The 23,093-nt window shown below is 44.3% G+C and overlaps 1 protein-coding gene across 2 annotated transcripts in view; it reads left to right on the top strand.

Annotated features, from left to right (window-relative positions):
- Positions 1–1,795: 1,795 nt before the first annotated feature.
- The window catches only part of DYNC1I1 (dynein cytoplasmic 1 intermediate chain 1), a 258,886-nt gene continuing 237,588 nt past the window's right edge, over positions 1,796–23,093 (top strand). For both annotated transcript variants that reach the window (XM_018560772.1, XM_018560771.1), the window contains exons 1-2: positions 1,796–1,984; positions 13,775–13,999. In XM_018560772.1, the coding sequence (XP_018416274.1) occupies positions 13,784–13,999 (216 nt within the window). In that variant the 5' untranslated portion in view covers positions 1,796–1,984; positions 13,775–13,783. The remainder of the gene's footprint in view (positions 1,985–13,774; positions 14,000–23,093) is intronic.

Here is a 23,093-nt window from a genome sequence, read left to right as displayed (position 1 = left end):
TATCCATATAATGAGACAGTCTGAGTCTGTTGCCTCAGGTGGCATCTCCCCTACAGCCCGTACAGCTCCCGCAACCGAAGCGAGCCGAAGGGTCATCCAAAGTTTCAGCTGATCCTTCGGCTCCTTCGTGAATAACCCTTTCTAGAGCTTCCTTTTGGTGCTATCTAATCACCATTGGGGGTTTTTATTTAATACTATAAAAGAGAAAAAAAACACCTATTATCCCTACGTTATGTTATGAATCATTTATTATGACCTAATGTTTTGATAAAATACAAATTGGATAGAAGGGAAAATCCTCCGCACACCTTGCAGCAATCAAGGCCTATGAAGACAATGGTGCTTGTAGTGATGAACAAGGAAAAGGAATCACCAGCACTCATGGCCGCTTCTGAGCTGTGTCAGTGACAGCCAGCACCCTTACATGCCATAGCGACCCAGGCGGCCCTGGCAGGGCCTCCCTGTGCCCGGGCCCCATAGCGGCCGCCTGGTTCGCTATGGCAATTGTTACGCCACTGCACGCAGGGTCTCTTCATCAGCCCTAGAAACATTGCTCGCACTCCAATGTTTGTGGGGATATGTAACATGTGCCGCAACCGTCATTTTCAGACGCATGGCGCATCCGACACATGTTTGCGTTTGTATGTACTGTATGTATGTATGTATGTGGGGGTGGGGGACTTTAAAAACACATTTTGGGCGTTTTTTTCAAAAATTTTTATTGATGTGACGTTAATTCTTTAAACTTTTTTTTTTTTTACTCTTAACTTTATTGCTATCATCTAAGGTCCCATTCACACCAGTGCCGGTGGGGATTTCCGCGCGATTTTTAAAAAGCCGGTTTTGGGTGTTTTGAATTGCGTTTCAGAGCTGAAACGCAATTAAAAACTCCCAAAACCGCACTCATCAGTGCTTTAAAAGCTGTATGGAAACCGTGCTGATCAGCGCAGAAAAAAAAACCTCAGGGAGCAATTCGAGCAAGTGCGCGGCCGAACCACCCCGGTGTGCACGGGGCCTCGGGCTAACATGCCCCCTATGTGATAGCACAGATACAGTGACAGGTCCTCTTTATGGAAACATCAGGGGTCTATTAGACCCCTAATGTCACCTATGGAGCAGAGATCTGCTTCACCAGCTTTTTCTCCGGCTATAGCCAGAGAAATGAAAGACTGAAACTGGAAGGGATGTAATACACGTCTCTTCCGGGTTCATTGATCGGAGGGGAGATCAGCCGCTGGAAGTGTGCTGATCTCTGCTGTGCTGGTCCCAGGCTTGCACAGGGGACAGTGTTCCTGTGCTTACAAGGGACCCTCTGATAGGAGGAGAGAGCACTCATCAGTCTGCTACTTCTCCTTTCACTGTCCAATCACAGGATGTGAGGGACAAGACCTACTTAACTGCAGCAGAGGAAAATAAAGTCTATTGCCTTGCCAGACAGGGCTGTGCTACCTTTACAGAGCTGTGTAAATATCAGGACTGGAGAGACAGAAATAAAAATCCTTTGGCAGGTAAAAGCGATCCATGATATGCATGTCATCTTTTTATTTAGCTGCGTGTCTGGAGTCATCTTTAAGTTCAGCCAACGATTAGCAAAGTTCTCCTGTAACAACAGCAAGCCATCTTGCAACACATACTGGCTCTTGCAGTTCCTCATCGGTTGTAGGGAATGCGTGCTGCCCACACTTGCTGATAGTTCTCTCAGTGGGATCAATATGTGCCCCTTTTGCATGGCGCTAGCAGATCCAGGGCTCCCCTCCCGAGCAGAGGCAAGGGGAGGTGGAGGAGAGGGGTGGCTTATGGTCTGATGCTAATGAGACAGAGCCGGAGCCAGCATGATACAGCGGATTCTCCAGAAGCATCATGCAGTAGTTACTGTCAGCATCTCTTCTGCTGTATCAAGAACTCCAGGCTCATTCCTTCTTTCCAGCAGCATCTCCACCCCACCCTATCCATCCCCAGAAGCTCCACGTAGCAGAGGAGGAAGGTAAATATCACCATGACAGTGTTCTGCATGTAGCAGTGCCGCCCTGCATCACTGTATTACAAATTCATGCCTTGTATTTCTATCTCAGTGCACAGTATTGGAATTGCATTCAGCTGTCTGGCTCTTTAATCGTCCCCTGAATACGGTCTGCACCCTACTGACCTGCCTGTCACCCACAGAATACATCCAATAGGGAGGCTTGCAGGGGCGTCAGCATTTTCTTAGTATACTGTACTGTATGTGACTCATCACTTGTGGACTTTACTGTAAATATAGATGCTGTTTCCTCTTACTGCATGGCTTGTTTAATATTGTACTAATGGAATGTAATTGCTGCTAATTAGTTGTTGATAGTTTGGCCTTGTTCTCATTTAGTTATGTCCTACCATGTAAAATCTGCACACATTGTAACCAAACGATGGGAAATGAGGTGCCTGTCATAGACTATAGAATGTCTGGTTATCACCAAAATATGATAAAGGTATAGGGATGCTGTTTCTCAAAAAAAAAAGGGGGGGGGGGGGGCTTTTTGTGTTTTGTAGACCTGAACCTAGAAAGGCATGAAATACAAATCAAAATATACCTCTTGTCTTCCGCAAATCCCTTTTAATCTTCTTCCTCCCTCCATGCTCCAGACAGTAAATGTAGGTAAATGATTTGTGATGCTGCCTGTCGGCTTCTTCACAAATATATACCGTTCATTTACTGTAGTTATTGTCTTGTTTGATACGTAAATAGTTTCTTGATACCAGGTTTTGCAGAGCAAACAATAATCATCAATTAAAGTGACACTAAACTCAGGAGTTAAACCTTAAAAATGCATTCAAGTAACTGAACTATTATCAAAAATGTATCTTATTTGTGTGTCACTCGGCTGTACATCCTCCAATCATCCCTGAATTGGTGCTGACACAGTCCTTCCTTCTGGAGGGGGGGCTACTTTTGGTCCCTGTGTGTGTTGTAAATTAGTCACCGCTCCAAGCTCGCTCCCGGGATGGACTACAATCTCAATACAATTTAGTAAACTAAAGGTGAGATTGTAGTCCATCCCGGGAGTGAGTTTGGAGCGGTGGCTACTTTACAACACACACACAGGTAGCCCCCCTCCAGAAGGAAGGACAGTGTCAGCACCAATTCAGAGATGATTGGAGGATCTACAGCCGAGTGATACACAAATAAGATCCATTTTTGTTAATACTTAAAGGAGAATTATGAGGCCAGTGATTTTCACTCAGCCTCATAATCTGAGCCGGCCTTTGACAATGAAACTGTCACAGGTCAGCTCAGTAGATCGGGAAGTGAGCGAACACATAACGGCGCTCGCTCACTTCTCGATCTATCCATGCAGAGAGCTGTGACTGTCACTCACGGCTCCCTGCAGGGATTCCCCCCTCCCCTATCGCTGACTGGAGGAACAGACGGGGGAGGGGGCGGGTACAGCTGGCTCTTCCTCTAGATAGGCAGAGCCAGCTGTCACTCACGCAGCTGGGTGGATCCAGACATAATTGTCGGGATTTGTTCCGGCTGCAGCGTCTCAGTATACCGTGGTATACTGAGCTTTGGGTGATGGGAGGATACTAGTTTGTGTCCTCCCATGACCCTTAGGAGAACTATGGGGAAAAGCACTGACCACATAGTTCTCCGGTACTTGAATGTATTTTTAAGGTTTAACTCCTGAATTTATTGTCACTTTAAATTCTTCTTCTCTGCTCTGAAAACACGGGGGGGGGGGGGTTCACTCAGCACAGCGGCTGAGCGAGTGACACCCTATGTTTTCGGGGCAGAGGAGAAGCTGCTCAGCTCACCACCATACAGGACCCATAAGAGCACTGTAAATCACTGTAGTAACAGGATCCCCATGGGCTGACCAACTATAAAATATATAAACATTTAAACATTTACATTTCAACATGCATACCTGGAGTTCAACTTTAAGCAGAGTCCACCCTGGGTGAGCTGCATTGACAGGAATACACGGGTCTCTTAGGCCCAAGAACCATCATAGGGAGGAGGTCACATGCTCCCTGATACCCAGAAGCCCTGTTGGGTTAGTACAATGGAGCAAGGGCTCTGATGGAGCAGAGAAGTGGCGAGGGAGTGCAGATGCATGAATATACCTTGCTGGTGGAGGTTTGCTACCAGGAGGTACTGTCACTTTCACTTAAACTGGAAAGGTGTTATTATCTCTTTATGTCCCATTGGGTTAGATGTGAAACACACTTTACAATGCAAAAATATTACAGACAAGGGAGACTGAAACATTATATTGCCTACTACAAAAAAATTAAAATGAGTTGAATATTCAGTTGCAATCTCCTGAGATCAAATTTAAAAGCCTTTCTAATCAATATCTCAGTAAATTTTGGTTACTATACCGTCTTCCACTCACACATTTATATTAATGGTGCCGCTATTAAGTGCTAATGGAGACAAAGAAAAGAGGACCAGGGTGGAGTCAGTAACATCAACTGGAATATTAATGGGATTGAAGAGGAGGGGGAAGTGGTTTTGAAATGGAAAGAAAGATGAAAATATTGTCAACTGCTACCGTATATTCACTTTATGATCTTTTACCTGTTTTACAACCAGAAATTTCCTATTGGCTTCCATAATAGATTCAGCGCCATTGCTTGTTACGATTTATGCAAGGGCACTTGTGTATTGTGGGCTGATATACAGTATATTTGAGTACACAGGTATTCAAAATTATTAAAATAATAATGTTTATTGAGTAACTAGGCTCAAAAACAAAAATGTAATATATTGCAGCTTACCAATCCTTAGATGTGGTGGCTGCATTAGATTTATTTTTCCTTTATTTTCATCTAGTGATCCTGCCAGCAACACACTTCCTGTCTTAGGGTGGCTGCACTCTATAGAGGAGCAATGGAGCCACCCCTGGACAGCAGCATTGTCACCCTATGGAGAGGGTGGTGTTAGATGGACTAGCAGATTTAGATAGACTTCACTAACAAATTAAAGCCAAACTCCAGCTAACACTTTTTATGCAGTTACATAGTATTTGAGGTTGAATAAAGACATAGGTCCATCAAGTTCAACCTTTGTGTGTCTGTATGAGATTGTGCAAGTGTATGTGTGTGTGTGTGTACGAGTCCCTGTGTGATCTTGTTTTTTTGTAGTACCTTTACCCCTGTATGTTATGGTCTCTGAGGAAGGTATCTAAATGCTTTTTGAATGATTCAACACTCTCAGTTAATACCACTGCTTGTGGCAGCGAGTTCCAGACTTTAATCCGCTCTAACTGAAAAGAAGCCCCTACGCCCCTTGTGATTAAATCTTTTCTCCACCAGTTTTAGGTGGTGGCCTCTAGTCTTTGTTATGGAGTTTACTGTAAAAAGTTTATTGCTGATGTTGCCATCACCACTAAACATCTTTACATCAAAATCATGTCCCCTCTAAGTCTCCTCACTCACTTTCAGCGTGAACAAGTTTAAGTCTAGTAACCTCGTTTTATATCATTGGTCCTCCAGCCCCTTAATTAGTTTAGTTGCCCTTCTTTGGACATCCTTTCTGTGGATTGGTGACCAAAACTGGACCGCATACTCCAGATGAGGCCGAACCAGCGATCTATAAAGTGGCAAAATTATTGCTTTGTCTCTACAGTACATTCCCTTTTTAATACAGCACTCAGCTTGCTTTGTTTGCCGCAGCCTGGCATTGCAAGCTATTGTTCAATTTGTGGTCTACTATGACCCCCAGATCTTTTTCCATTTAGTTCCCATTATTCATAAATTAATAAAAGCTGACCGACTTCCGGTTCCGGCGCCCGATGCGTTAATTAGCGTTGACGGAGCTCCGTCCCGTCACATCTCCATCCACCTCTCATAGAGAAATTTTCGTTCATTGCCGACATTCACCGGGTACCTGAACGATCACCCGACATGGAACGCTACTTAGAAGGCAGCCGAGGGCGCATAGATCTCGTAATACCGCCCAACCCGATGACGAGGCCTCATCCAATATGGCGGCTGATGACGGCCCGCACTCGGGTATGCAAGGAGACACTGAGGGAGAGTCGACCAGAGACAACGCCTTGCTCCAGCCTCTGGATCTTCAGGCAATTGCATCTGAAGTTGCCAAATGTCTTAAGGCAGACATTACATCTATAATCACCAGAGGTTCCTGGAATCCAGAGATACACCGCTGTTGTCTTCCCCCGATGAAAAGCCCACCGAGGAAGAAAAAGGCCTGAGTTGAATCCAGAGTGTGCGGGGAAAGGTAATTCACTACGTGCTGGGTGAGCGCCACCATAACTACAGTTTTATGCCTTTGAAGTTCAGGTACAAATTGGTGTTCTGCCAATAACTCTGACTATTTTGCTACCAGTTATCTATATGCCTATTGCATAGGAGAAGTTGATTATAGTCGGCCATTTTTTCTTCAGTGATGGGACGGAGAGAACACTCTCCACTGGATTACTTGGATATGCGGACTTGGCTTGTGGGAGTCGTAATGGCTTCTACCTCAGGTCTACCCAAGAACGCTAGCATTAGGGAAAAAAGGAAGTACACGCGATTGTTTGGTTTTTATATTTTCCTAGAAGTTGTTTTTTGTCCTCCTCCTCCACAGCGCACATTCACCATGCTGATGAGATCCCACAACATGCTTCACTTTTCGTGGACTCCCATTCTACCATTCCTCTGAGACGACATGCACCGCCACCCTGGACTGTCATCTTACATACGGGGCCTACCACCTCTGGACACTACGGGAGTACTGGGACGCCCGCTAGTGATCAGCTACACTATGATCCCTTCATACCCTCTGCTTCTCCTCTACTGGTTCAATGGGAACCCCCCTGAACAGTCACGTGGAATGTTAAAGGGCTGAAATCCCCCAACAAATGACGGCAGATTCTTCGCCACCTCAAAAGCCTCAAGGTTGACATTGCACTCCTCCAGGAAACGCACCTCAAGGAAGCTGACATCTCTCGCCTCCAACAATCTTGGGTCGGCACAGCCATTGGTGCTCCAGCAGCGGGCCGATCAGCGGGAGTAGTCACGCTTATCAACAAGTCCCTACCGCATAAAGTTATTGATCAACGCTGTGATCTTCAAACGGGTCAGATGGTCATTTGTATCTCTCCAGCTGGGCTCCCAACATCTGGACTTGTGGAATGTGTATGGCCCTAATTCTGACAACAAACCTTTCCTCGATCATCTACTCTCGCAACTCACCTCGCGTTCTTCTGACCGACCTCTTCTGATTGGCGGAGATTTCAACGCAGTGACATCTCCCGGGGAAGACCGTTCTCGGGAAAGAGACTTTTCCCATATGAGGATTAACCCCCAAGACTCCAACCTACATACGTGGGAAGAGGATACTGGACTAGAAGATCTTTGGAGGTATTCTCACCCTCTGGACCGAGAGTACACCCATTTCTCCCATGCACACAATGCTCTATCTCGTATAGACATGTTTTTTCCACTCCCTCTTTTTTACCTGTGACGAGGAAGGCCTGCCCTTGCTGCTCTCGTCTGAGCCCCACTGCAGATGAGACAGCAGTTGTACGGACAGAGAGGGGCATGAGTGTCTGTGGCTGATATGAATGCTTGACACACCGGAGATGATGGTGCTGATGACTGGATGCCGGAGGTAGCTGGTGGCTGATAACAGATCATCAGTACTGGTGTGAGAAGCTGAAGCAAGGTCAGGAACAAGCCAGATCGGAAAAGTGTGGTCAGCGTGTTACAGAAGCAGGAAGCAGAAACAATGTCAGGAGCAGGCCGGGTCATACACTTGCGAGCAGAGTGGTACCAAATCAGAAGACGGAGGGGAGATCAGAAGACAATCCGAGGTCACAAGGCAGGCAGCAAGCAGGCAGAGTCAGGAATCAAGCTGGGTCAGGCAGGTATCAAAAACAGGATCAGGAATGCAGACTACAGCTGAAGATCTCTCAGCAAATTGCAGATGCAGGAACCATCCTTAATTACCCAGATAGCAAGGATAACTTGCCACAAACTTGTGTTGGGCTTAAATTGTATTTTTGTTAACGTGCTGCACATATTCCTGGTAAGTTGTAGACTTGCAGAACACTTGCAGCACAAGTTCTAGTTGACACTTTTTGAATTTGTAGCAAATTTGCTTGGCAAGTCTACAGCAAGAGTCCTGCAGGTCTTAGCAAGAGCTCTGCAAGCTCGCTGGTCTGGAGACTTGCAATGCAGACTTGCTGTAATTGTGCAACAAAATTGTGAAGCTTGGCAAGTCTGCAAGAGTTTAGCAAGTCATTTTCAAACTTGCAGCACAATTTCTTGCTATCTGGGTAGCCTGCCTGGCGCCAAGAACAGGCGTGCACACGCTATTGCGCGCGCATGGTGCGCATGCACGTGTGCACCGATTGCGCGCATGCGCATTGGCTCGTGCAGCGATCCGGCCAACATCTGTACTATGGGTGCTGACTGATGCACCCTGACAGGCCCCTACACAAATTTGGAAGAGGAAGGGGCAGCGCTGAAAACCAATGAAGCTTTGCTACATTGCACAGTGTACAGGGAGCTGACTGACAGGAAGGAAGTTGACCTCATCTATTTGATTCTCTTCCTGTAATTTAAAATCATAGACTGGGGTGGTCCTTGACCAAGCTGCATTGCTGTAACTGCAGAAGGAGATCAATTATCCTGCAGATTTGTTAAATTTCAGGCAATTTAAAGAAAAGCTAATTTTTTTCAAACCTCCAATTGATACCTTCAAAGGTTAGTTCAGAAGCTAGTTTCTGGTAATGTCAAATCAACCCAACTGACTAAAACTAGACTTTTGACTGTCGGTGAGATCTAACATATTTGAGCATTCACATTTTCACATAATGGACTGATTTTGGTAGATATGCTGATGGCCAGACATTGAACCTTTTGATAAACATTTAAAACCCAAGAAAAAGACAATGCATGGTGAAATGTAGTTATAATGACTCATTTCTACATTGATAAGCAAACTGGAGTTGTGATACCATGAACTGAACAGTATTAAATCTATAAACACCCGATAGCCAGGAAATATAACAGTGATGAAGAAATATTGCGGGGTGCATGACAGATTATCACTCGTGTACATATTTTACTGCAGTCGGACTGCTGTTTGGCGGTTTGCTGCATCTCCATTTAAGCCGCTAATCATATCTCTTGAAACCAGGCTGTGAAATGGAGAGTGGGAATAATTGCAGCACGTATTCAGAAACAGATTATCAATAAGGTGACAAATCCTGGATTAATTGTCAGCTAAATTTCGGTCAGCACTGGCAGCACTCTAAGCTGTGTTATTCTTTAGAAGATTCACAGTAAGTAGGTTTGCTTCATCCAAGAAGCAACTGTATTCCCATTTTTCAAGGATGCACCGAATTTCTTCTTCTGGGAAACAAGTATTTTTTATTGTCTTTACATATTTCTCTCTAAGACACCAAAGCTTTGGTGCACATTGCAAAAATTGCAAATATGGCCCCTGCTAAATGACTACTGAAGACACTCAAGAGCCTGAGAAGCAAAAGGAGGCCCAGAAAGCAGCAAAGATAGCATTAAAATTGTTTTCATTTTGTTTCATGTAATGTTGCCTTGTTTGGCCATCTCCACTAGTGACGTGCCGTGCCTTCTGTGCTGGGTGAGGCATCCCCCAGCCCGCTGAAGCTCCGCCCCTGTCCTGCTGAAGCCCCACCCCCATCCAACCGAAGCCCCAAACCCAGCTGTGTGGGAAGGCTTTCCCTGCTGTGTAACCTGTAACAAGCCGATCTGAATGGAGAAAAAGCTGTCGGCTTCAGACCTGAAGCCGACAGCTTTTTCTTCCATAATACTAGGTGAGGCTCTTCCTCACCTGCCTGCCCTGACCACACGTCCCTGATCTCTAGACACATGGAAGGCAATTTATCAAAACTGGAGCATGGCAACCAATCAGCCTCTCTCTTTTTCATTTTCAAATCTTAACTGAACAAACTGAAGAGAGAAGCCGATTGGTTGCCATGCACAGCTGCTCCAGATTTTGTCTGCTCCAGTTCTGATAATTTCCCCCCATGGTGTAATCGAAACGCTTTAACACCATGGCTTATCAGCTGGAAGCAACTCCGAAGAACTCGAAATCCCAAAATAGTCACCAGCATACCAAAGCATATTCTGTCAATTCTTTATTGACAAAAGAAAGGTATGTCACGATGTGTAGCGATGTTTCGGAACCATTTCCGTCCCTTCTTAAGGCAAACAGAGTGTCCTAAGAAGTCCAAACCCATTGAACAGCAATGGTACCATTTTCTTGACCCTCTGCGGCCGTTAATCATTGCATAATATTAAAGACATGTTTTAGATTAAACTAAAAGTATTGGAAGTGGAAGGTACAATTGCAAGTCAACGGACCCTCCCTTGACTTGCGATTACCTTCCGAATTTGATGTGAACGGGCTATAAAGCCCATGCCCAGATCCCAGCAGCATATACTTTCCTTTCCTTTGCTCCCCGCCACTCTATTCAAAAAGCAACAATGTGGAATTTAGAGGTACTGTATGTGAAGCGTGTGGCTCATTCTATGAGACAGTGCAGGTGTATGGCCCAATACTGCCCCGTGTGGTCAGGTAGAGTCTTTAGCCCTGTGTAAGCTCCAACCGAAGCAACGCTGAGCTTTCTCAACTTTCTTTCTTCCATCCAAGCAGCTAAACATAGATGGGGAATGATGGTGAGAAAAGTACCTGCAGCTGGGGAGGAGGTAAAACAGCAGTTTCCTGTAACTTTTTTGGGGAATCATATAGCCATCCATACTGGTTGCTATGGCTACATCACATGGGTTTTCCATACCGTATAACTAAATGAGCCTGAAAATAAAAGCAAAGCTCATTACCAAACTAATTACTGTAGATAACAGGTTGTCCCCTATCACAGTCTCAGTGCAATGATGATACAGCCTTGTTTTGTCAGCTGAGCTGCAGAGTGTGGTTTAGAGGATGTATTGTTTAAAAGAAAAGGGGAGGAATGCCAATGTCAGCAGTGTATAGTTACACAATGCCGCTTACATCTCTGTGCTGCGCTGGGTTTATTATGCATTACAGTGCAGGAATTAGATTTTTGTAGTATATTAAAAAACACCCCTGTGTACTGTATGTCCGTAAGCAGTTTGTAAGTGATGATACGCACTCCAAAATCCAAAGGGTGCAAGAAAGGTAAGTACTTTATTTGTAGTATCTAGACACATAGTTCCAGCAAGAGCTTTACATTTTGGGGGAAAGTAAAATAACTAGGGATGCACCGATATAAGTATCGGTGCCGATACCGAGCATTTGGTCGAGTACTTGTACTCAAATGCTCCGATGCCTAGCCCAATACCCGTACTTCTGGTATCAGGAAGCCGGGCAGCGAGTCATTACACGCTGCGTGGCTTCCTTTTAGGCTGGGAAACCGACTCCATGCTCCCTCGTCACTTGGAAAAGTAGCTTTGTCACTTGTGACAGAATCAGGTTGTTGTTATTAAAGCGGTGCTATGGCTGCACTAATTTCAAAGATAATTGTCTCCAGTTCAGGGGTATAACTAGAAAACAAGGGCCCCATAGCAAAATCTTGTATGGCCCCCCAAAAACCGCCCCCAACCACCCAAAAAAAGAAAACAAATTACCTACCTCCAGAACATGTTCCTGTGCCTGCGCCATCTCCGTCTCCTTTTCTTCAGGTCTGCTCCTGCTGCCTCTGGCGTCAGAGTCGAAGAAGAGATCGCTCCCACCATAGACCCCGCACAGCCCACTGGACACCTTGCTGAGCTCACATAAGACTCTGCAGATTCCACCTTAGACCTTGCAGAGCCCACCTAAACCCCACAGAGCCCGCCATAGACCCCACACAGCCCACCTGAGACCCGCAGAGCCCACTTAAGACCCCACAGAGAATCCGCAGAGCCTACCTTAAACCACGCAGAGCCCACCTGAGATCTTTCAGAGCCCACCTGAGATCCTCCAGAGCCCACCTGAGACCCTGCAGAACCCACCTGAGACCCCGCACAGCCCAACTGAGAGTGACCCTGCACAGCCCACCATAGAACCTGCAGAGCCCACCTGAGGCCCCGCACAGCCCACCTGATATCCTGCAGAGCCCACCTGAGACCCTGCACATACCAGAGACCACCACACAGCCCACCTAGAAGTGGCCCTGCAGAGCCCACCTGAGAACCTGCAGACCCCCACACACCATAATTTTTGTAAATTATACCTACATTTTTTATTGTGTATACTTTATTGGTTAGCTGATAGATAGATAGATAGATAGATAGATAGATAGATAGATAGATAGATAGATAGATAGATAGATAGATAGATAGATAGATAGATAATCTATCTATCTGTCTGTCTGTTTTTTTCTTAATAACCAATTAATAATTATGATTGCCAATAAAATCCTGACTGAGCTCTGACAACAAAGCTGCCTGGTTTTGACCAACGTGTAAGGAATAGTGCTGGGGTTGTGGCTTTGATGCCAAGAATTTCACTGTGACAGAGATTGTGACATCTATAGGCAGTCATTAGACCCAAACTGCCTGACTTTTAACAAGACATATCTTTATAAATAAAATTAAAACAATATTCATGTGGATCATGAGAAAGTTTATGTTCCTCTGATTTATTTTTATTACATGGCAATGACGTTGATCTATCCATCAGGGTATGTATATATATATATATATACACACACAGTATATACAGTATATACACTTATTAGCTTAGTTGGCTTTCATGTACCATGCTGCCAGGGCTAAATCTTAAGACTTTAAGGACCTGGGGCATCGCCATTGACTGGTATTTTGTTCATATAAAGTTCAGTTTAAAAAATATAAAAATCACAGTAAAACAAAAGCCTGAGGTTCTAATTCCTACCCTGTACAAATGTATGGGTGCTTTTCTTATTCCTCTGAGAAACCTAATAGCTTACAGCTGAAATACACAACATCACAAAACTAAGACAAGCTCTGCAAGAAGCTGCATGTTTATTTTGCTATGTACCTCTTCTGACAGCATGTCTGTGGCTTGCATTGTAAGAAACTTGATGGCAAATTCTACACTGCACTTTCAATTAACCCCTTAATGATACAGCTTCAGAAAATGTTTTCGCTCCTGGGGACTTGAGCAATTTTGCCATTTTTGCTGTTTGTTTGTTTAACCATAATTTCCATCTTCCTCATTCATTGCATCTACACATATTATACCCTGTTTTTAAAAGGACAAAATGGGCTTTAAGTTGATGTGACATATGTATATAGAAACTCTTATTTTTTTCGAAACAAATACAAAAACATGGGGAAAAAGTTGAAATTTTTTCCCCCCATAGTTTTGGCAATAATAATGTGTACATAATTAGTGCAGCTAACAGAAAGTAATTCAAAATAAATTCTTATATTTGTCCTGATTTATAGGGTATATCATATGTCTGGGATTTCAGTTTATTTTGGAGGTTATAGGTCACAAAATACAAGGAGTGAAATATAATTTTTGTGTGGAACAATTTTAGAATGTGGTATGTTTGTCTCCTATCTTCTCCACGGCACTATATTTTCTTATAATTTGTTTATCAACAAAGTGGAGACAGAGTATGGTGAAGATCTAGTACCTAAATACCCCTCGGGGTCAAGGAGAAAAACAGAAACGTAGGAAGTATGAGGAGAGTCCTCTCACCCCCTCCCCCCCCCTACTGGAGACAGAGTCACTGGGGAAATATGTTTCAGTTATACCTAAACTTTTTTACGTAAGCTTTTCTGTATGTAAAAGAGAGTACATAGAGTTTATAAGTACTTTTCTCTATTTGTTTCTGAAAAATGCTAGATTTTTGTGATGCCCCCAAAAAGAAGAGTTTCAAAAGAGAAAAAAGATTTGAAGAAGTCAGAAACCCCAGCAGCTGCTGGCAGCAGCAGCCAAGACAAGGCCGCCAAATCACAGGAGAAGCCAGGCCGCGTTGCGCCATCAAAGGCGAGACGTATAAAGGTGGAGGTGACAGAATCTCTCCCAGTGACACAGACTGCGGAGCCAGCTCTGCCTGAGAAAATCCAGGTAAGAACATAATGGTAAATACTAAAATATAGACTGCATGAAGCTGAATTTGTTCTAGTCACACACATTTGGTGATTGGATATCCAAATCTGCCATGTATTGGTTTCTCCAACACTAAGTCGGGTCTGTAAACAAGTCCACAACCAGTAATATTGGTAATCCCTGTTGAATTTACAGCTCCAACTGCTAGAGAAGTTTAAAATAACGTATATCTAAAGCCAAAACCTTGGTTTATATTTTTGTAACAGTAGAGAAGAATGAGAGCCTCCCTCAGGTTTTGATCCTCCAGCGGAAGCAATGGAATTAGTACAGCCTGATCTATGCTTTTCCTCCTCTGAAACTCCTGAATAGATAAGGAAGGGATTACAATGATACTCATAGCTCCAGACTGGCCTAGGTAGATGTGGTAGTCTGACCTGATCAGATTTCTGGAGGATGATCCATTGGCTTCTCCAGATCATCCGAACCTGCTTTACCATCACAGGCTTTAATGGCATTACTGTTGAAACCCGGGTCTTGCGGGATAGGTGTCTCTCTGGTTCAGTGATGGCTATGATGCTAAAAAGTAGGAAGTCCATTTGTAAAGAACACTTTCTGGCCTTACAAAGAGACAAGTTATGTTAAGGCCTAGAGCCTCTTTCCTTCTCATCGTGGTTTCAGCGTTTCAACTCAACCAGGACATTGTACTTCCATGAATTTGTCTGGCCCCAGTACATCAGAAGGAGATTTCCCTAAATTACCTGGATGTTGTCTGTGCTCTGCATTTCTGTCTCATAGCAGCTTCTTCCATTAGGAAGACTAATTCTCTCTTTGTCATCCCAGGTCGTCCCCACAACCAGTTTCTCGTTCAACCATTTCATGGTGGCTCAGACAGATCATTGTTCAAGCTTATGGTCTTTAAAGCTGGGATTCACCCTTTTCTTTCAAAGCATAGTCTGCTTCACCTGTGAGTGCTTCTTGGGCCAATTGGGATTAGGCAACCATTTCCCAGACTTGCAAGACTACCACCTGGTCTTCTGGACACACGTTCTCTAAGTTTTACCAGGTGGATGTTCAAGACTCACATGATGGGCATAAGGTCATTCAGACTGCTCTTTAAGTTGCGGGTAGTCACCAGTTTTTTCTGTTGTATTTAGTGGGCCTGTAAGACTGAATTCTTATGTCCCTCAATGAACAAGAAAGGAAATAGTATTTTGTACTCACTGTAAAACCCTTTTCTTGGAGTTCATTGAGGGACATAGACCCTGCCCTCAGTTTTTATGGTCTTGCTCTTGGCACTGCTTTGCTGCAAAATTGAGGCATGCTGGGAGTGAGAGGGATTATAGCTGGCTGGTTGCTGTTTTTTTGCTTGCCAGTGTCCAAATTGTCCTCCCAAGCAGCTGCATATAATCCAAATGCCTCTTAATCTTGTCCCTCAATGAACTCCAAGAAAAGGATTTTACAATTCTGTTTTATTCATCTTATGCCTTGCTCTTCCAGCAGTTCCTCTTCCCCCCTCCCTCCGGGTTATGAGTGGGCCCTCACGTCCTCACTTACAATGCAGTACTGCAGTACTCCTTGTTCGTCATTGTACATGATGATGTCAGAGTGTGACTGACAGACAGAGCACTGAAGAGAAGTGGCTTTGTGTGACCGGTCGCATGGAGAGGAGGAAGCTTGCAGGTGTGAGGGATAAGTAAAACAGCCTTTTAACCCTAGACAAAGATGAGCATTTAACCCTTGCAGTGAAATTTTCCTGGACGTTAGCTTTAAAATAATACCTGTTGATCCTACTACGAAGTTCCTTGTTTAGTTACTTGTGTTATAGGGTGACAATGCCCTGTCTGTGTCTCACAGTTTTGCTCCAGTGTTGTCACCTTGTCACATGAGCATCTGATAGAGACTACAAATGGCCATTTCCATGCACACTACATGGACATTGTCCACTATTGTCACCATCAGGAAACCTGCTTTAAGAAATGTCATGAAGCAATCACAAAATTGGCTGCTACAGAAACTCAGGACAACTTGTGACAACTCAGGAACGTAATTGGGACTAGGGTTGTCATCTTTCTTCTGGCAAAATAAGGGATAGAGGGTAGAGTAGAAGGCGGAGTAGGGAGAGGGGAATGGGCTAATAATGGGCTGAAGGACATTAACATCTACACTGCATGATGATATGACCTTGTTTTTAGTGCCATAGGAAGGTTCCGGGTTTCACATTAGATCCACCCCTTCATATCACGAGCCCCCTTCACATCAGAGTCTCCCCTTCACACCAGAAGCCTCAGTTACCTCAGCAGTCCCCTTTACATCAGAGAACCCTCTTCACACCAGGAGTCCCCTTCAGATCAGGAGCAGTGGTGTATTTTGATTTTGTGCTGCCCTAGGCAAGAATAAACTCAGGCACCCCCCAAAATCTAAATTTGCCCCACCCCTTCCTGTTTAAGACATTTTGAGTAACCTGTAAGTCGCTGGATACAGCGAGCACACTGTATCCTGCTTCTGACAGGTTGAGCTATTAGCGTAGCAGGGAAGCCCACTGCACATTTTGCTTAACCTATCCGAAGCTGGATACAGTGAGCCCCTGTTTAAATTGTAACAGGCACGCGCTGTATCGTTTTTGCCAGCATCGGAGAGTGGAGGCTAAGCCCGTCGGTGAATTCGGGAAAGGTTCATTTTATTTTCTTTTAATGGTGGGTGAGGCTCCGCCTGGAAAGTGCTGCCCAAGGCAAATGCCTAGTTTGCCTTGCGGTAGATACGCCTCTGATCAGGAGCCCCCCTTCACCCCAGAGTCTGTCCTTCACATCAGGAGCTCCTCTTTGCATCAGAGTTCCTCCTTCACATCAACAACCCCCTTCATATCAGTGTTCTCTCTTTACATCAGGAGCCCCCTTCATATCAGTAGTCTCCCCTTTACATCAGTAGCCCCCTTCATATCAGTTTATCAACAAATAATCCGTGCAGGCCCGGCGCTACCGCAAGGCAAGTCAGGCGGCCGCCTGAGGGCGCTGCAGGGTGAGGGCGGAAAAAACGGCATTTTGACAAGTACGCTGCTCTCCCGTACCGAAGGTAAGTGAAAAAAAAAAAACAGCGCAAACATCAGGGTATTTTGACAAGTACAAGTACTTGTCAAAATGCCCTGTTTTTACTGGGGGTCGGGGTCGGGGTCGGGGAGGGGGGCGCAAAAATGCACCTTGCCTGTGTAGGCAAGGATCCTAGCACCGGCCCTGAATCCGTGCTATGGTCGTATAACTTAATCTAAGATGGCTGTGTTACCGCTGCAGTGCTAACGAAGTGTCAGAAGATATATATGCAAAAATACCCTGCACTGGTAAACTGTTCAGTGGTAAATGTTATCAAAACCGTAATGCAAATATAATAAAATATCCAAATTGTATAAAAATAAGATAAATAAAAAAATTAAATATATCAGTCCAATTGGTGCATAACAAAGTGAATACACTCTAATAAAGTTTATGTGTGTCTTCCATCTAAACTATCCACTCCACTCGATGATAAGTAAGGACTTTCTTCAGATTTTCTTAACTGCCCAAAATTTCATATAGATACAAGATTATCAGTGTGTTTCCGGTTTTCTATTAACAAAATGAACACTCACCAGAAAGTCCTGGCCATATATTCCAATGGTCAAACTGCGCTTGTGGTGAGTGTGACAATATTCCTCTTTTGCTCCTTTACTCTCTATTACATCAACTCTGATCCCAAGATCTCCATATCCTCCTCAGCTGCTTCAGAAGTCCCGCATACTCCCCGAACTCTTCCCACACAGGTGAGTGATCCACCTAAACGAGATAACGGACAATAGTGTAATCAGTGGTATATTCTGGTTTGGGGCTGCCCTAGGCAAGACGAAAGTAGGGCCGCCCCCCTCTAACTAAATCTGCAGGATCTGTGGTGGGCTCAGCCATAGAGCACACCACAGATCCTGCAAAGCCCCCGAGACCCTGCAGAGCCCACCACAGATCATGCACCCCCCCTTCTGAGACCCTGCAGACTGGTGCAGAATGTGTGGTGGGCTCTGCCCAACATAGACCCCACCACAGATCCTGTACAGCCCACCCGAGACTCTCAGGTGGGCTGTGCAGAATCCATGCTGGGCTCTGCAGGGTCCCTTTAGCAGCATTGTGATCATCTTACATGCTGCTTGGTCCCTGGCCTCCTCCACCACTGGACTGGTGCTGCAGGACCTGGCCTCCTCCGCAGCCCAACGCCTCTTCGGTGACCCGTTGTTCTGTCGAGAATGCACCGGCTCCCTACAGCGCGATGGCGTTCAGGCCCCACCCCTTCCTGATCCGACATCGTTCCGGCCTCGCCCCGCCCCCTCCTGCTGCTTCACCTTGCCCCTCCTGCTGCTCAGTCTCCTCTGCCTCTTCCACCTGCTCCACCGCTGCCTCCTCGCTGCTTCCTCTGCCTCCGTCCTTTCACTCCTCCGGCGCCACCTCCTCCGTCTGGCTGCCTAACTGTTTTGGGGGCAGAATTTTTGCCGCCCCCCTGAAATGTGCCGCCCAAGGCAAACGCCTTGTTTTCCTACATTTTACTTGAGTGTAATAATGGCAGGTAAAATGTATTAAAAACAAGTCACTTACATAAAAGCAAGGGATAATCTGCACATCAAAAGATCAATCCGTTCCTCATAACATCAGATCACAAAATGCCTTCAGCACGTCTCCACCCCTGCTACATGTTTCGTCAGTATGACTTTCTTAAGGAGGGTGAACCCTCCTTGAAAAACATGTAGCAGGGGTGGAGACGTGCTGAAGGCATTTTGTGATCTGATGTTATGAGGAACGGATTGATCTTTTGATGTGCAGATTATCCCTTGCTTTTATGTAAGTGACTTGTTGTTTTTAATACATTTTACCTGGCATTATTACACTATTGTCTGTTATCTCGTGTGGGTGGATCACTCACCTGTGTGGGAAGAGTTCGGGGATGATGCGGGACCTCTGAAGCAGCTGAGGAGAATATGGAGATCTTGGGATCACAGTTGATGTAATCAAGAGTAAAGGAGCAAAAGAGGAATCACGCTCAGCACAAGTGCAATTTGACCATTGGAATATATGGCCAGGACTTTCTGGTGAGTGTTCATTTAGTTAATAGAATACCGGAGGAAGTAACATACTGATTATGTTGTATCTATATGAAATTTTGGCCGGTTAAGAAAATCTGAAGAAAGTCCTTAGTTATCATCGACTGGAGTGGATAGTTTAGATATTAGATACACATAAACTTTATTAGAGTGTATTCAGTTTGTTATGCACCAATTGAACTGATATATTTCATTTTTAATTTATCTTATTTTTAGACATGTTGGATATTTTATTATATTTGAATTACGGTTTTGATAACATTTATCACTTAACAGTTTACCAGCACATGGCATTTTTGCATATTTCCCTTCATATCAGTAGTCTCCCCTTCATATCAGGAGCTCCTCTTTGCATCCGAGTTCCTCCTTCACATCAAGAACCCCCTTCACATCAGCATCCTCTCTTCACATCAGTAGCCCCCTTCATATCAGTAGTCTCCGCTTCACATCAGGAGCCCCGTTCATATCAGTAGTTTCCCCTTCACACCAAGAGCCCCCTTCATATCAGTAGTCTCCCCTTCACATCAGGAGCCCCCTTCATATCAGTAGTCTCCCCTTCACATCAGGAGCCCAATTCATATAAGTAGTTTCCCCTTCACATCAGGAGCCCCGTTCATATCAGTAGTTTCCCCTTCACATCAGGAGCCCCCTTCATATCAGTAGTCTCCCCTTCACATCAGGAGCCCCGTTCATATCAGTAGTCTCCCCTTCACATCAGGAGCCCCGTTCATATCAGTAGTCTCCCCTTCACATCAGGAGCCCCGTTCATATCAGTAGTCTCCCCTTCACATCAGGAGCCCCGTTCATATCAGTAGTCTCCCCTTCACATCGGGAGCCCCGTTCATATCAGTAGTCTCCCCTTCACATCAGGAGCCCTGTTCACACATGTTTGTGCAGAGGATTAGTCTTGTCTTGTAGATTGTGAACGTTGTAACATTGTGAAAGCATGTTAGTTTGATTTTGTGTTTGAACAATAATTTTTTCCAGACGGCTACTATTGTTTTGTGGAAACCCTGCACCTGTCATGGAGAGAATGAATTATGTATTCAGCTGCATTTTGCCTCATGCTATTATATTTTTTCAGTAATTACAGGCTAAAGTCAAGTTTTCACTTCACTACTTTTGTTTGTTTAATTATATGATAGCAAGCATTATACAAAATAGTAATTTCATCCAATTTTTTTTTTTATAGGAAGCTGATTGATTTTGAATACATAATAAAGTATTTTTTTGGCTCTAGGTCGCTAAACAGGTATAATTGAAAAAAACTATAAAAAAGGTCCAAAATCAGTCTGAGTGTATACAAAAAACTAGAAAAAGACAACTACATTTTCTCCTTTTTAATCAGTTAAATTAAGAATTACACTAACATAAATATTTGTGGACATCTGACCATCACAACTATATATAGACAAAAGTCTACAGAATAATGAAGGCTATTACTACTACAATGGGGAGGGCAGCTTGATATTATCGGCCATGGTTTTTAGGATGGGACATCCAAGCTCATATAGGTGTGATGGTCAAATGGCAACAAACTTTCATTTATATAGTAAATCAAAATAGATCCAGGAGGGACTGTTTGTCTTACTGTCCCATACTGCATTTCTTTAAAAAAGCTCCATCATATATTCTCCATGGGGGAGCAATATTGTGGAATGGTGGTGCAATCAGACCATAATGATTTCATTTTTTTTCAGAACAGTCCTGATGTATGGATGTATATGCAGTAAATACTTGTAACATTTACTGTAAACTATATTTCCACTGATAGTTATAATTGAAAATTGACAAAATTCTTATGTCCCTTCCTTGAAACCCTGGTAACTTGGGGAGTTCTAAATCCCCCTAGAAATGTAAAATCCTACTCATGTGATTGGCTTGCTGCTTTTCCCAGCAGTCCTTTACTGGCACTGATCATGTGACTGTAGCAGGCAGACTCACCCATTCAGTTCACAGGAAGGATGAAGGGTAATGGAATGCAAGTATGAGTTTATACCAAACACCAGGAGGTGAGAGTCTGCAATGAATTTGCTAACAGCTTTAGGATATACTGTATATAACTGTGATGGAGATAAATTTTTGTTTTCAATATAAGTGGTGTTAGTTTCCCCACTAGATGTCCTTAGTCAACCTAGAAGACTGAGGACATCCTGTGAGTACAGGATGTCAGGGACCCACCCTTTGAGGGAGGGCCACTATAGCTCACTACACTCACACTCAGTGTAATGATGCAGAAAGCAGTGCTGACATCATTATTGAGATTTAAGAGGAAGGGGACCCCGCTTGTCACGTGACTCTCCTGAAAACATCTAGAAAAGGTAACTGGTAAGGGCTGGATGATCTTGCAAGTTATATTATCCAAAGTTATGACTACTAAAGGCCAATGTTCCAGAAAAATGCAAACCACATCGCTCCGCAGACTTCCAATGATATTCTCCACCAACAATCATTTGCAGGTTGCCGTCATCAAAAGGCCACTGGGAAGTATTCCTCACAAAACATGCAAAACAAGCAAACAGACAGCGCCTTGTCCTTGTGTAATACAGTTTATTAATCAATGAACATACAAGCTGACATAAAATACTACTCACATGGTAATCACTGAATGAATGGCACAAGGCAGACCCCACACAAAGCTGCCTTGCTAGTTGACACGTTTCGGGGAATATACCCCCTTTCTCAGAGCTAGAGTCTGCCTTGTACCATTCATTCAGTGATTACCATGTGAGTAGTATTTTATGTCAGCTTGTATGTTCATTGATTAATAAACTGTATTACACGAGGACAAGGCGCTGTCTGTTTGTTTATTTTGCATACTTGCATACATTTCAGACTCCATATAGCAAAAACAATGTGATGGTGTTTGGTGGTGTCATTCATGACGAAGAGTGGATCTTCGAAATGACCAGCAATAGTTTTAAGTTCCCTGAGAAGCTCCTAGCCTGTACCAGAGGTGTGGAAGTATTCATTTCTTTATTGTTCATTACAGGACACAGTATTAAAGAATAGTGTATGATGTGTTGGTTATACTGCCGCCTACAGAAGGAATTGGACACTGGCAAGCAAAAAGTAGGTGTCCAGCCAGGTATAACCCTTCCCACTGCCAGCATGCTTTTGTTTTTCGATAGTGCCCTAGGAGGCTAGACGTCTATTCTCTATTGAAAAAGTTTACCTCCTTTTTTATTTTGCACTAGCCATTTTTTAAGGGTTCTGTCCAGCAAAGATCCTGATCTTATAAAAGGTTTGGTTATATCCTGAACTTCCAGAAACCTAAAACGGACACATCGCTTGCAATATCTGGGTCTCATCCTAGACACAGCTAAAGCCAACACTTTTCTTATTCAAGAGAAAATTCAAATTCTCCACTCCCAAACTAGAATTCTACTGTGGTGGAGCTGTCCAACTCTACGATTTTGCATCAGAGTCCTTGGGCTTGATGGTAGCTTCCTTCAAGGCAGTGTCTTTTGCCCAGTTTCACTTCTGACAACATAAACACAAATTTCTGTCATTGTTGGACAAATCAGTTCCGTCTATGGACCACCTGACCCAACAGAACCTAAGGCTCAGAGTTTCTCTGGTCTGATATCTCAGGAACGCAGCTTTGGAGTTTGGGAAATTCTTCATCCCTCTATCTTGGAGCATCCTTACAATGGATGCCAGCCCGCTGGACTGGAGAGGAGTGCTGCACACCGTATTAGTTCAGGGAACTTGGATGCCGGAGGAATGCCGTCTTCCAATCAACATTCAGGAATTTTGTGCAATTTGGCTATCCCTGCATCCATAGACATCCCATCTACAGGGTCATCCAATCAACACTGCCACAGCACTAACATATATCAACTATCAGGGAGGAACCAGCAGTCTGGCTGTGGCAAGGGAGGTAAAAGGATTCTAGTTGGGGCAGAACTCCATGTTCCAGATTTGTGCACTGTTCACATACTAGGGGTGGACAATTGGCTGGCAGACTACCTCAGCAGGCAGCGACTGGCCCCCTGAGAG

This window comes from Nanorana parkeri, unplaced genomic scaffold (genome assembly GCF_000935625.1).
Source record: "Nanorana parkeri isolate BGI_ZX_2015 unplaced genomic scaffold, ASM93562v1 scaffold477, whole genome shotgun sequence".
NCBI classification, from domain to species: domain Eukaryota; kingdom Metazoa; phylum Chordata; class Amphibia; order Anura; family Dicroglossidae; genus Nanorana; species Nanorana parkeri.
Note: the sequence above shows the minus strand (reverse complement) of the source record. Positions and strands in the feature narration are given on the sequence as shown.